At 39.8% G+C, this 14,403-nt stretch overlaps 1 protein-coding gene across 8 annotated transcripts in view; it reads left to right on the forward strand.

The window, feature by feature from the left end:
* The window catches only part of LOC132406362 (dedicator of cytokinesis protein 7-like), a 216,429-nt gene that overhangs the window by 102,052 nt on the left and 99,974 nt on the right, over positions 1–14,403 (forward strand). For all 8 annotated transcript variants that reach the window (XM_059991923.1, XM_059991924.1, XM_059991917.1 and 5 more), the window contains exons 17-21: positions 1,078–1,216; positions 4,878–4,979; positions 7,075–7,161; positions 11,407–11,638; positions 12,766–12,930. In XM_059991923.1, coding sequence (XP_059847906.1) covers positions 1,078–1,216; positions 4,878–4,979; positions 7,075–7,161; positions 11,407–11,638; positions 12,766–12,930 — 725 coding nt within the window. The remainder of the gene's footprint in view (positions 1–1,077; positions 1,217–4,877; positions 4,980–7,074; positions 7,162–11,406; positions 11,639–12,765; positions 12,931–14,403) is intronic.

The following is a 14,403-nucleotide window of genomic DNA, read 5'->3' on the forward strand; positions in this document are numbered from 1 at the left end:
CAACTTTGAAACAACCCAAATTAAACAATTCATTGTCTTATACTCTACTCTTGAGCAATAATAAAGCAGGTGTCATGTTTTTTTACAGACAGCGTGCTTTCAAAATACCAAGGTAATTTGCAAAGGGTGCTTTTTTTTAACTTCAAACTGCTTTCCATTTACATTTTAAGAACTAAAGGCTGGTTTCCATTTATAGCCAGAAGTTAAGCACAGCAATATAGCTAAAGGTTTATTTGCAACTGTTTGTGACCTTTCAAATGTCAGCGGCCGTATAGAAAGTTAGCTTAGCAAACATGAGATAGAGGCAAATATCTAGCTCAATGATCTTATTGAATCTTGCATCAAGTTCAAGGGGCTATATGCCTACTCTTGTTTCTATTCTTTATGGTTTTATCTCTTTGGCTTAACAGACGGTGAGTTAACTATGTGAGTGCAGTGTTGCTCTGATTACAGAGATGATTGCATTCACCCATTGTTTAATAAAAGATTTATGTGCCTCCTTCATAAGAAGTAGCTGGTATGAAAAGGCATTTTTCAAACTAAGAGGGTGAAAGTGAGTGATGAAACCATAAATAGTCTTTCAAAGTTCAAAGTAATTTTATTATCAAAATATGTATATGTCACTGTATACTACCCTGAGATTCATTTTCATGTAGATATTCACAGTAGAACAAAGAAATAAATAGAATCAATGAAAACTACACACAAAGACTAATAAATTGTGTAAACACAAAAATAAACAAGCAGTAATAATAAATAATACCAAGAACATGAGTTGTAGAGTCCCTGAAAGTGAATCCATAGATTGTGTTTAATGATCAATTCCGTGCTGCGTTGAGTGAAGTTACCCATACCGGTTCAGAAGCCAGATTGTTGAATGATAATAAATGTTTCTGAACCTGGTGGTGTGGGACCTAAGGCTCCTGTACCTTCTTCCTGATAGTAGCACCTAGAAGAGAGCATGGCTTATATGGTAGGGGTCCTTGATGATGGATGCTGCTTTCTTGTGGTAGTACTCTTTGTAGATGTGCTCATTTACCAGAGTATCTGATAAAAACTGACATGTGATTATTACAGATCTCCTGAGTTTTATGAGGAAATTAAAATGAAAATTCCAGCCAATTTGACAGACAATCATCACCTGCTCTTCACCTTCTACCACATCAGCTGCCAGCAGAAACCCAGTTATTCACTGGAGACTCCTGTGGGCTACACAGTAAGTGACTGGGAAACATTAAATTGGTCAATGAAATGTAAGGCAGGACTCCAAAGGGAGTTTTTCAATCTGATATAATGCTTAAGGCCCTAGTTAGGTTTCTAATGTTGACTAAATATTGGGTGGTGTTTAGTATTTTAATTGGTAGATTGTAATTGTTTACTTTTTGGAAATATCTTCAAAGTAAACTTCCTTTGGGACACATTTCAAAAACACTGAATATTGATACATTCCACTAACCAAATAGTCTTGGACCTACTGGGATTTTATGTCATTTATCAAGCTTTTACTTGGTGTTAAATGATAACACTGTAGAGATGGGTCCATCAATTATTTGTAATGATAATGCATGTCAAAAAGCAGTGGTCTCAACAAACTATACAATATCATTATCAATGCTGGTTTTTACAAGGAAAATTGTACGATCCATTGCACCCCCCCCCCCCCACCATGAGTGAGAAGAGAGCATGAGAAGCAGTTCCTGATGAAAGGTTTCAGCCTGAAACATTGAATGTTTATTCCTCAACACAGATACTTCCTGACCTGCTGTGTTTCTCTGGCATTTTCTGTGTATTCCTTAAGATTTCCAGCATCTGCAGAATCTCTTGTGTTTATGAGAAGCAGATTCTGAAGGATTGGATAGGGAGTGTGTGAATCTGAGCCCTGGCAAATGGATAAGGAGTATCATTGGATAGGGTGTACGGAAACCAGGCCCTCAGTTGTTGTTTGTCATCTATATCAATGAGCTGGATGATAATGTGGTTAACTGGATCAGTAAATTTGTGGATGACACCAAGATTGGGGGTGTAATGGACGGCGAGAAAAACTATCAAAGCTTGCAGCAAGATCTGAATGAGCTGAAAAATGAGAGATGGAATTTAATGCAGATAAGTGTGAGTTGTTGCACTTTGAGAAGATCAACCAGCGTAGGACTTACATGGTGAGCAATAGAACAAAGGCATCTGGGAATACAGGTCCGTAATTAATTGAAAGTAGTGTCACGTGTAAATAGGGTTATAAAAAATGCTTTTGACACATTGGCCTTCCTAGATCAAAGTACTGAGTACAAGGGTTGGGATGTTATGTTGAAGTTGTATAAAATGTTGATGAGGCCTAATATGGAAGATACGCAGTTTTGGACTACCTACAGGAAAGATGTGAATAAGATTGAACAAGTACAGAAAAAGTTTACAAGAATGTGGCTGGGATTGGAAGACCTTCGTGTGTTGTAAAGAAAGATTGAATAGACATACTTCCTAAATCATGGAATATTGAAGGGAGATTTAATAGAGGTATACAAACTTATGAGGTGCATAGATAAGGTAAATGCAAGTAGGCTTTTTCTACTGAGGTTGGGGAGACATCAATTTGAGATTATGGGTTAAGGGCAAAAGATGAAATGGTTAAGGGGAATGTGAGGGGAAACTTCACTCAGGGTGGTGATGAAGTGGAATGAGCTGCCACTGCAAGTGGAGGATGTGATTTTGACAGACAGACAGACAGACATACTTTATTGATCCTGAGGGAAATTGGGTTTCGTTACAGCTGCACCAACCGAGAATAGTGTAGAAATATAGCAAAATAAAACCATAAATAATTAAATAATAATAAGTAAATTATGCCAAGTGGAAATTAGTCCTATTGGCTCAGGGTGTCTGACACTCCGAGGGAGGAGTTGTAAAGTTTGATGGCCACAGACAGGAATGACTTCCTATGATGCTCGATGGAATGAATCTACGACTGAATGTACTCCTGTGTCTAACCAGTACATAATGGAGTGGATGGGAGACATTGTCCAAGATGGCATGCAACTTGGACAGCATCCTCTTTTCAGACGCCACCGTCAGAGAATCCAGTTCCACCCCCACAACATCACTGACCTTACAAATGAATTTGTTGATTCTGTTTTGATTTCACTGTTCATGAGAAGTTTGGATAAGTTCATGATGGGAGAGGTATGGGGGCTATGGTCCTAGTACAGGTCAGTGTGCTCCCATCGTTTAAATGGTTTGTCCAGAATAGATGGGACAAGGGGCCTGTTTCTGTATTATAGTTTTCTATGACTATGATTGGATGGGGAATCTGGGAACTGGGTCCCCAACAAATGGACTGGGAGTCTGGGAACTGGATCCCCAATGAACAGACTGGGAGTGTGGAGAACCAGGAACCCAGGAAATGGACTGGAAAAGTGCAGATGAGACCCCAGTGACTGGATGGAGAATGTGGAAATTGAATTCCTGGCAAATGGGTTGGGAGTGTGGGAACAGGGTCCATGGGGAATGGACTGGAATTGTTAAAATCACAGATTATGAATGGTTGCTTTCAAGAAGCATCAGATTGGACAGATGCATACATTTGCTTCATTGCTCCCTTTCACCAGATCGGGATTTCCGATATTGAGCAAATGTGATATTGGATAACGGATTACTGGAGTTTTGCTGTACAAATTTAATAAACAGTTGCCATCACAATGGCCTGATACTTTAGCACTTTTGTTTAAAATAAAACTTCCTCACAACTTTGCCCTGCATGCATCAGTGGATGGATTGAAAGATGCACATCAAGTACAGATAGATCCTGATAAACTAAGCAAGAGGGGGGTCTTATTTCAGGTTGCAATTTAACTATAATGAATAATTACAAGAGATGGCAGTTGACAAGCCAAGCTGTTTGTCATCAATTATTCTGAACTGTACTCTTGTACCTGTTATTGTCACTCAGAAGGGAAATCAAGTAGATGAGCAATATGTTCTGATTCAAGAACTTATTCCCTGCTGTGTGTTCACAGTTCCATGTTAAAAAAGGTTTTGTTTGGGTATTCGGAGAAAAGTACCTGTTTTTCAGCAGCTGTTAGCTTGGAATCTTCATTACTTGCTACTTAAATCACTGTGAGAATAAACATGTTCCCATTTGTGGCAATGAGATGACCAACTACGTTAGACCTGGGAATTTACTTGTGTTGGATGCTGATGCTCGGTGATGCAAATGGTCTTCACAAGTCAAGAATGAGGCATAAAGCTTGTTGCTTTTGATTATTTTCTTAAATTTTGCAAAAACAAAGATGGATAGGGGAGAAACATGGCCAGAGACAAACAAAAGATCAGCAGACTAAAGAAGTGGTATAGTCTTCTCATGCCAGACTAGAGGTAACAGAAATTCCGTTGGTCACAGTTCACCAATGAGATACCTAGGTTCAAGTAGCATGACATCTGCCAGTGAAACCAAGGAGTCTTCAGAAGAATACAGAGGCATCTGTAACAACTGGAAAACTCACAGAGCAATTACGTGCATATAACAATTACAAGCATAAAAAAGTCCAACTGCAAGAAAAGTAACTAATTTTACACCTCAATCCAAAACCTGACTTCAAGAAAGCACGTATTAACTCTACACTGTTATTGTAAATGGGGAACTGATTTATTTGTCAGTTCTCATTGAAGCAAGGGCTAATTTTTCCTAACACCTGTGAGGGAAGAAATACATTTAAATTATTGTGTTATTGTGGATTTCAGACAAGTTCGTTTAGCCCTGCTATTTGTCCCAATGTTGCTCATAATTTGTTTGCAATGGTGCCGCAAGAAAACTCGAACTGAAGAGTAGATGCCCCGTGCTGTTGTTATTGGTATGCTCTAATTTCAAACTCTGTAACTCGCTTATTTAGTGGATCCCTCTGATGCAACATGGCCGCCTTCGAACAGGACCTTTCAGCCTTCCAGTGTCAGTGGACAGGCCACCTCCCAGTTACTCAGTCCTTACTCCTGATGTAAGTATGATTAAATGCTTCAATACTTCATCTCTCTGGGTAGTTTAACTGCTTTCTCCTCATACTGCACTTTGTATCAAAATAATAACTTTTTGCACTGACTCTTACTTTTCTTCTCAAACTCTCCCAATCTCAGTCTACCATTCCTCCTATACATCTGTGTCTTTAAATGTAAGCTTGATGTCATCTAATCACTATTGTCTGGTTTAGCTGGTCACCCCTTGTTACCTTCAGCAGTCCACAGCCTTGTAGATCTTGGTTGGCAATTGGCTGTTTGTCCACAATAAAAATTAGCATGAAACCATATTAGGGAATTTTAATGAAACCACAATTTTGGTTAACATGTTTTGAACCTACAGCTTTAAAATGAAATTAAGTTCATAGTATTGGGATGGAAGAAATAAAATTGAATTTTCAATTCTTAGACCATAAGACATAGTAGCAGAATTAGGCCATTCAGCCCATTGAACCTGCTCCACCATTCCATCATGGCTGATTTATTATCCCTTTCAACCCCTTCTCCCCATAACCTTTAACGCCCTTACTAATCAAGAACCTTTCAACCCCTGCTTTAAATTACTTGGTTTCTACAGTGGTCTGTGGCAATTAACTCTTGAGTAAGGAATGAAATAAGCATCCTTAAAACTGCAAACACGAGGAAATCTGCAGATACTGGAAATTCAAACAACAACACACACAAAATGCTGGTGAAACACAGCAGGCCAGGCAGCATCTATAGGAGAAGTACTGTCAACATTTCGGGCCGAGACCCTTCGAAGGTCCGAAGGTCCAGCGTTTTGTGTGTGTTGTTGATCCTTAAAATTGTTTTACTTTGTAGTTAGGAACTTGTCCAACAGTGTGTAAAATAAAATGATTAAACTGCAAATGGTTAACAGGTGACCATTCTAAAACTTGCATCTCTGTTTCCAAATCTGCTGTTTTACAGCACTGCTATACTCTGTAACTGTGCATATTTTTCTTAAAGACTGCCTTCATGTTATTAGTCTTATAGAAGCTGTTTATGAAACACAAATATTTTTGTGAATGATTGTTAAACTTGATCAATTGTTTTGTCATTCTTAAATTTTTACTTCTTCTACCAGGTGACTTTATGTTGCATTGTATTAGAAAACTTGCTTGTAGGCTTAGCGATAACTTCACCAGTTGACATTGGCATTTTGTTCTTTTTCAGTGGGAGGAAGACAAACAGTTGTGGTAGAAGGGAAGCGCATTCCATTCTTTAAATGCACTCAGATTTGTTTTAAAGGAAGTTGCTTGTTGAGATAGCTCCTTCCTAGTGAACATTGTCCTCATGAGAGTTTGATTTACAGAGAATTGTGAAATATGTACACTCAGTGGCCACTTTATTAGGTACACCTGTGCATTTGCTCCTTAATGCAAATACCCAATCAGCCAATAATATGGCAGCAACTCAGATGTGGTCAGCATGCAGATGTGGTCAAGAGAAGAGGTTCAGTTGTTGTTCAGACCAAGCATCAGAATGGGGAAGAAATGTGATCTAAGTGACTCTAACAATGGAATGACTGTTTGTGACAGACGGGGTGGTTTGAGTATCTTGGAAACTGCTGATCTCCTGGGATATTAATGCGCAACAGTCAGGAGTTTTTACAGAGAATGGTGCGAAAAACAAAAAAGATTCAGTGAGCGGCAGTTCTGTGGGCAAACGTGGATTAATGAGAGAAGTCAGAAGAGAATGGCTGGGTTGGTTCAAAGTGACAGTAACTGATAACCACATGTTGCAGCAGTGGTCTGCAGAAGATCATCTTCGAATGCACGACATGTCGATCCTTGAAGTGAAGGGCTGCAGCAACAGAAGACCACAGCATACATTTAGTGGACACCTTATGAGGTATAAGAGGTACCTAATAAAGTTACCACTCAGTGTTAGTAATTATTGCTGGAATGTGGGTGGTAATAGCAATTAGTATGTCCCAGATTGTCAAGGCTATTAGTGATAGGCCATAGTCTTGTATCATGATAGCTCCTTTGCTGAAGGTATTCTTACGATGGTACATATATGTTTGTGTGTGTTTATTTATATATAAAGTTTTACTCTTAATCCATGTTTGCAAAGGTCCAACTGCCAGGAATGAAGTGGGTCGACAACCACAAAGGAGTGTTTAATGTGGAAATATTGGCCGTGTCATCAGTCCATTCCCAGGTACATGCATTTTGCTTAGCTGAACCTGCACTCTGAGAGTTCTCAAACCACTCTGTCAAAACTTGGCTCCCATTCAGAAGAAACATTTTACTCAGGAATTTTCACTAAAAAAACTGACTTGAGAATTTGCAAATGCAGGCAGTTGTAAATTTGAGGAGAATGGTAGGATAACTTCTCAAGCTCCGATCCTCTCTTTACAACATTTTTATTGAAGACTTTTAAGGCAGTCCAATCATAAAGGACTTTAAACGAAGATTACAATCTTTGTACTATAGGAGTGTATAATTCATGCAGACCACTCAGAGTCAGTATAGCTTTAGAGCTTCCGTCACCCCTGAACTTCCAGCTGAATCTTGTAACATAGCAAACTCAGAATAATCTCCTCTCCAAATATTTGGGTTGAGTGTGCAAACATCCCAGAAACCTAAACGCTGGACTGAATGGAGAGATACAATCTGCTTCTTGGGATAATTTCGGCTCCTTTTTTTTTTGAGGTTCATTTTAAAATGTGGTAAATGTTTCCAAGAACAAAATACAAATTCCTCAGTGCCAACAAATTACTTGGGCATTTATGTAGATTTTAGTTGTCTCATCCATACATACGTATTCCAACAAGACTTACTCAATAACAATGAGAAAAATAACAGGGGTTAACTGAAGTACCAATATAGAGAAGTAGTACTAGCCAAACTGGCAGTGCTAAAGGCTGAGAAGACCCTGGAGATGATAGATGTGGCTACAGAAATGGCGACTGTATTAGTTATAATATTCTAAAATTTGTTTAATTTTGGAGAGGTACCAGCAGATTGCCAAACTGCCAATGTGGTGGCAGCATCCATCACCATGAACCTGGATGGCCTACTAAACAGGCCATGTTCTCTTATCACTGCTGCCTTTGGGAAGGAGATACAGGAACCTTGGATCCACACCACCAGGTTCAGTAACAGTTATTATCCTACAGCCATCAGGCTTCTGAACCAGAGTAGATAACTTCACTCATCTCAGCTGTGAACTGATCGCTGAACACAACCTATGGACTCACTTTCAAGGACTCTACAACTCATGTTCTCAGTGTTGTTTGGTTGTTTAGTTATTTATTTATCTATCTATCTATTTTGTTGTATTTGCACAGATTGCCTTCTTTTGAACATTGGAGGTTTGTAGTTTTTCACTGATTCTATTGCATCCACTGTGAATGCCTGCCAGAAAATAAATCTCAAGGTAGTATATAGTGAAATATTTGGACTTTGACAATAAATTTACTTTGAACTTCATTCCAAAAGGTAGGGAATCAAAATATAGGTAACTAGTTCTACCAGGGATAATTACAAAAACATTAGTAATTCGTTACAGTCTGTTAATGTATTGCTGAAGTAGATCTTCATTCCCTGCTCCCCAAACACCTGACTCCACCTATCATCTTCAAGCTTGTCATCCTTTCCTTCCTTCCTCCCACCATCTTATTCTGACATCTTCCCCCTTCCTTTCCAGTCCTGATGAAGGGCCTTATCCTAAAAGAGTGACTATTTACTGATTTCCGTAAATGCTGGTGACATGCTTTGTTCCTCCAGCATTTTGTGTGTGTTGCTGTGGATTTCCCAAATCTGCAGGATCTCTTGTGTTTGTTTATTGGTGAAATGATAGTTAAAACTTTTTCAGTATATCTTCTTGAAAGGAAATTGAATAAGCACCTGGAAAACCTTGTTAGGGGAATTAATAAGGTTAGTGAGATGCTGTTACAGCTTGGTATGTTCCAGAGTTTGAAGTTCAATTCCGGTACCATCCTATAGTTGGTTCTCCCTGGGTGCTCCAGTTTCCTCCCACAGTCTAAAGACATACTGGGTAGGTTAATTGGTCTTTGAAAATAGTCCTGTGATTAGGTGGGGTTGCTGGGCGTGGTTCAAAGGGCTTAGTGCATGCTGTATATCTAAATAAATAAAATATATAAACCTAATGAGTTGCTTCTGAGCTGCGTCATTCTTATAAATAAGGGAAATGTACAAGAATCTAGAATTATTCTGAATTTATACTCAACAGCATGCCTTTGTATAAATGAATGTGAATTGGAACTCTGGCGTTCTCTCTAATGCTGTTTGCAAAGGGCTCAGTCTTCCTATATTTTATAGGTTTCTTTTCACACTCATGAGTATCAATTATCTATCTCTAGTTGGCCTTGAAGTCATCTAGTACTCCCAATGAAGCTTCCTCTACATCGGTGAAACCCAATGTAGTTTGGAAACTGATTTATCGAACATCTTAGCTCTGTTCAGCACAAAAGGCAGCCTTTCTTGGTGGCCACCCTTTTTAGTTCTCCTTTCTATTCCCATTCCAATACATTAGTTTTTTGATTGAGATTTTTGAAGAGGTAACGAAAGAAATTGATGAGGGTAGTGCAGTGGATGTGGTCTACCTGGACTTCAGCAAAGCATTTGACAAGGTTCCTCATGAGAGACTCATCCAGAAAGTCATGAGGCATGGGATAAGTGGAACCTTGGCTGTTTGGATAAAAAATTGGCTTAAAGGAAGAAAGCAAAGGGTAGTTGTGGAAGGAAAGTATTCTGCCTGGAGGTCGGTGACTAGTGGAGTGCCGCAGGGACCTGTCCTGGGACCCCTATTTGTGATTTTTATAAATGACCTGGATGTAGAGGCGGAAGGATGGGTGAGTAAGTTTGCAGATGACACGAACATTGGAGGAGTTATGGATGGAGCTATAGGTGGTCGAAGGTTACAAGAGGATATAGACAGGCTGCAGAGTTGGGCAAAAAAATGGCAGATGGAGTTCAATCTGGACAAATGTGAGGTGATGCACTTTGGAAGGACAAACCAGAAGACTGAGACAGGATTAATGGTCAGTTAAGAGTGTGGATGAACAAAGGGACTCTGGGGTTCAAATCCCTACATTCCTGAAGGTCGCTGCACAGGTTGATAGGGCAGTTAAGAAGGCCAATGGGATGCTAGGCTTCATTAACAAGGAGATTGAGTTCAAGAGTAGAGAGGTCATGTTGCAACTCTACAAATCTCTGGTGATACCGCACCTAGAGTATTGTGTTCAATTCTGGTCACCTCATTATAGGAAGGATGTGGAAGCTATGAAGGGGGTGCAGAGGTGATTTACCAGGATGTTGCCTGGATTGGAGAACAAGTCATATGAAGCAAGGTTAGCAGAGCTGGGACTTTTCTCTTTGGAGTGTAGAAGAATGAGAAGGAACTTGATAGAGGTCTACAAGATTATGAAAGGCATACATAGTGTGAATAGTCAGTACCTGTTTCCCAGGGCACCGATAGCAAACACCAGAGGGCTTATGTACAAAATGAAGGGAGGGAAGTTTAGGGGAGATATCAGGGGTAAGTTTTTTACACAGAGGGTTGTGAGTGCCTGGAATGACTTGCCAGGTATGGTGGTGGATGCTAAAACATTAGGGGTATTTAAGAGCCTCTTGGACAGGCACATGGATGAAAGAAAAATGGAGGGTTATGGGGTAGTGTGGGTTTAGTAGTTTTTTTAAGGATTATATGGGTCAGCACAACATGGAGGGCTGAAGGTCCTGTACTGTGCTGTGGTGTTCTATGGTTCTATTAGCCGACGGTCTCCTCTACTGCCAAGATGACGCCATTCTCATGTTGGAGGTGAAACATGTCATATTCTGTCTGGCTAGCTTCCAACCTGACGGCATGAACATCAATTTCTCTAACTTCTGGTAATTTCTTCCCCCTCCCCTTTCTCTTGTTTTCCATTCCCCATTCTGACTGTCCTCTTGCCCCTTTTTCTCACCTGTATATCACCTACTCCTCCTCCTCTTTCTCTCACAATCCATTCCTTTCTTATCAGCTTCCTCCCTCTTTAGCCCTTAACCTCCCACACCTCTCACCTCCCAACTTCTCACTTCATCCCCTCTTCCCCACCTACCCACCTTCTCCCGCACCTGGTCTCACCCTAAGACTTGATAGCTTGCACTACTTTCCACTCCCCCACCACTACATTCTGGCTTCTTCCCCCTTTTCCTAGCACGATGAAGGTCTCAGCCTGAAATGTCGACTGTTTATTCCTCTTCATTGATGCTGCCTGACTGCTGAGTTCCTCCAGCATTTTTTGTGTGTTGCTTTGAATCAAAAGGTCTTTATGATTGAAAGAAAATTGCTGTGAATTTGGAATAAAAGGACAAACTGACTTGGTGTGAATGGGTAGTCATTTGGAGATATGTTCACACTTCTTGATTAATCGCTAGTTCTGCTTTTAATCCTTAGGACCAATTTCTGGATAAGTTTTTCACTCTAGTGCACGTACTAGAAGAATATTCATTCCCTTTTCGGCTGAAGGACGTGATCATCACAGAAAACAATGTGGAGGCAGAACTGAAAGCCAGTATAAATAACCTGCGGTCAGCAAAGATGGAGCCACTTCTTCGATTTGTCCATCATGTCCTCAACAAACTCATCCTCCTAATTGTGCGACCTCCAGTTATCAGTGGGCAAATAGGTATGAACAGGCTTTCTCTCCAAATTCACTGAAGCTATGTGTTACCTAAAGCAGATAATACAAAGGACTGCAGATGCTGGAGCCCTCATGCACAGTTACGACCCAAAATGTTGGTAGTCTTTTCCCACAACAGATGTTGCTTGACCCCTAATTTCTTCGAGTAGATTGTTCATTGCTACTATTTAAAGCAAACCATTGCTGCTCTCTATTTATTCTTTCAAGTATTTTGCCATTTAAGTACTGATGCAAAATGACTTTTAGGAATGCAATAGCAATTGGTAGCAGATGAGAATTGATTGTTGATTGTTTCATTTGCATTTCTGGAAAATAGTTATAAATGGAGGAGATGATCAGAGGTCATATTTTTACTATATTTTTTCAACTAAGGAATTTTCTTTGTGGAAATTCTCAAGGGAATGGCTCTTGTTCTTTCAACCCTTGCTGGCTGTTACCATTGGGCAGGAGATACAAAAGCCTAAAGTCCCTCACCACTAGGTTCAGAATCCTAGCTTCTTTCCTGCAACCATCAGGCTCTTGAACTGTGCTGCAGAACCCTAAATCTACCTGAATGATGGAACTTTTGATACCACTACTTGCAGTACCATGTTCTTTTTTTATGATTGTTTTTTGTGTACTCCAGTCTTGTAACATAGTTTGTCACTTGAGGGATATCAATGCACCATCTTGAGTATTTTTAAAGCAAGCATGTTAATAAGATGTCTGTAAAAGTCAGGGCAGGGGAATCTTAAATTGGCATATTAATACTTTGCCCTGTTGTTACAAAATACTAGATCTAGAGGTGGTGAAGGGTGAAATGTTTAAGGGGGACCTAAGAGGGAACTTTTTCACTCAGTGGTGAGACTGTGGAATGAGCTGCCAGCGGAAATGGTGGATGTGGGTTCAGTTTCAATATTTAAGAGATTTGGATAGATGCATAATTAGAAGGGGGTATAGAGGCCCAGTTGCGGGTTGATGGGACAAGGCAGAATAATAGTTCACCATGGCCTAGATGGGCCAGAGGCACTTTTTCTGTGCTGTAGTGTTCCATAATTCTATGACTCTGAAAACTTAATCTCATTCACAAGAAACCACAATAAGGATAAAATCTCTGAATTTTTGTATTTCAGTCAATCTGGGTCGAGCTGCTTTTGAAGCAATGGCTCAGCTTGTCAGTCAGATCCACAAAAACCTGGAAGGAAATCTGGACCAACATGGACACAACAACCTGCTGGCATCCTATATATACTATATGTTTCACCTTCCAGACACTGACCACTGTCCTCAGGTCCCTGGTATGTATAAATTTGAATGCTGTATTTAGCCCAGGTGAAACTTAATGTAAAGCTCTTTAAATAACCTATTATTAAATATGGGCTAGGAATTTATAACAGAAATTTAACAATCAGAAAGGCTGCTTGACTTTGAGATGAAGACTCAACTATATATTCCAATTAAACTTGAATTTTAGTGGGGATCTAAGGGATAAGTTTTTTTTACATAGAAAGTTATTGATATCGAGAATACACTACCTGGTGAGGTGGTGGTATCACATACAATTACAGTGTTGAAGAGGAATTTGGACAAACCTTGTCTCAGCAAGGCATACACTCAGTGGCCACTTTATTATGTTACTCCTAAGTGTAGTATGTTTGTTGTCTTTTGCTGCTAAAGTTCAACGTGGTGTACATTCAGAGAGGTTCTTCGGTACACCACTTGTACCATGTGATTATCTGAGTTACTATTGCCTTCCTGTCAGCTTGAAACAGTCTGGGCATTCTGCTCTGACCTTTCTCATTAATAATACAGTTTTACCCACAGAATTGCCGCTCATTGGATATAAACCCTTAACTAGAGACTGTTGTATATGAAAATCCCAGGAACTCAGCTGTTTCTGAGATACTCAAAACCACCCTGTCTGGCATCAAGACAGGGTCAGAGAGTCAATCCAAATTTTCTTTCTCTAACTGGTTCATAGATCCTAAATTATATTCAGCTATTGCTGCTTTGTTCACATATTGCTGTCAATAGGAGCTGAGACCAGTTCAACACATTTAACATATGATTTTTTTTTGCTGTTGTTACATCTGTAATTATATTAGTTTGAAAATGTGGTGCAATGCCGAGGGTTTGTTAAACATTTGTGGTATTTTAGATCACTGTTTATCCTGTGCTTGTTAGTGAAACTATCTGCTCAATATTTGTTTTCTTCAACTAATACCAGAATATAATATCAGAAAGGAAACACGAAAACATTAACTAGTAAGAGTGAGTCCTTAACTCTTGTATACGACTATTTGATCAATTTAAATGTCATTTACACTGGTTATAACTTTTACCTAGACAAATTTAACTTGCAATGCAAGCTAGCAGTGAAGAGCTTTACTAAAGGTTGGATTAAGCAGCAAACCTACTGTGCTATAACAAAAGTTAACTACAAACAATACTAATAGCCTACAAAGATAGAGCTCAGTCCATCACAGGAAAAGCCCTCCCTTCCACTGAGCACATCTGCAAGTAGCGCTGCCGCAAGAAAGCAGCATCCATCAAGGACCCCCCCGCCATCCAGGCCATGCTCTCTTATAGCTGCTGCCACCAGGAAGGAGGTACTGGAGCCTTGGGTCTCACACCACTCGGATTGCTATCAGTTATTACCCTACAACCATCAGGTTCCTGAACCAAAGGATAACTTCACTCACCTCATCTCTGAACTGATTCCACAGTCAATGGACTCAATTTCGAGGACTCTACAATTTGTGTTCTCAGTA

Source organism: Hypanus sabinus, chromosome 16 (genome assembly GCF_030144855.1).
Source record: "Hypanus sabinus isolate sHypSab1 chromosome 16, sHypSab1.hap1, whole genome shotgun sequence".
NCBI classification, from domain to species: Eukaryota; Metazoa; Chordata; class Chondrichthyes; order Myliobatiformes; family Dasyatidae; genus Hypanus; species Hypanus sabinus.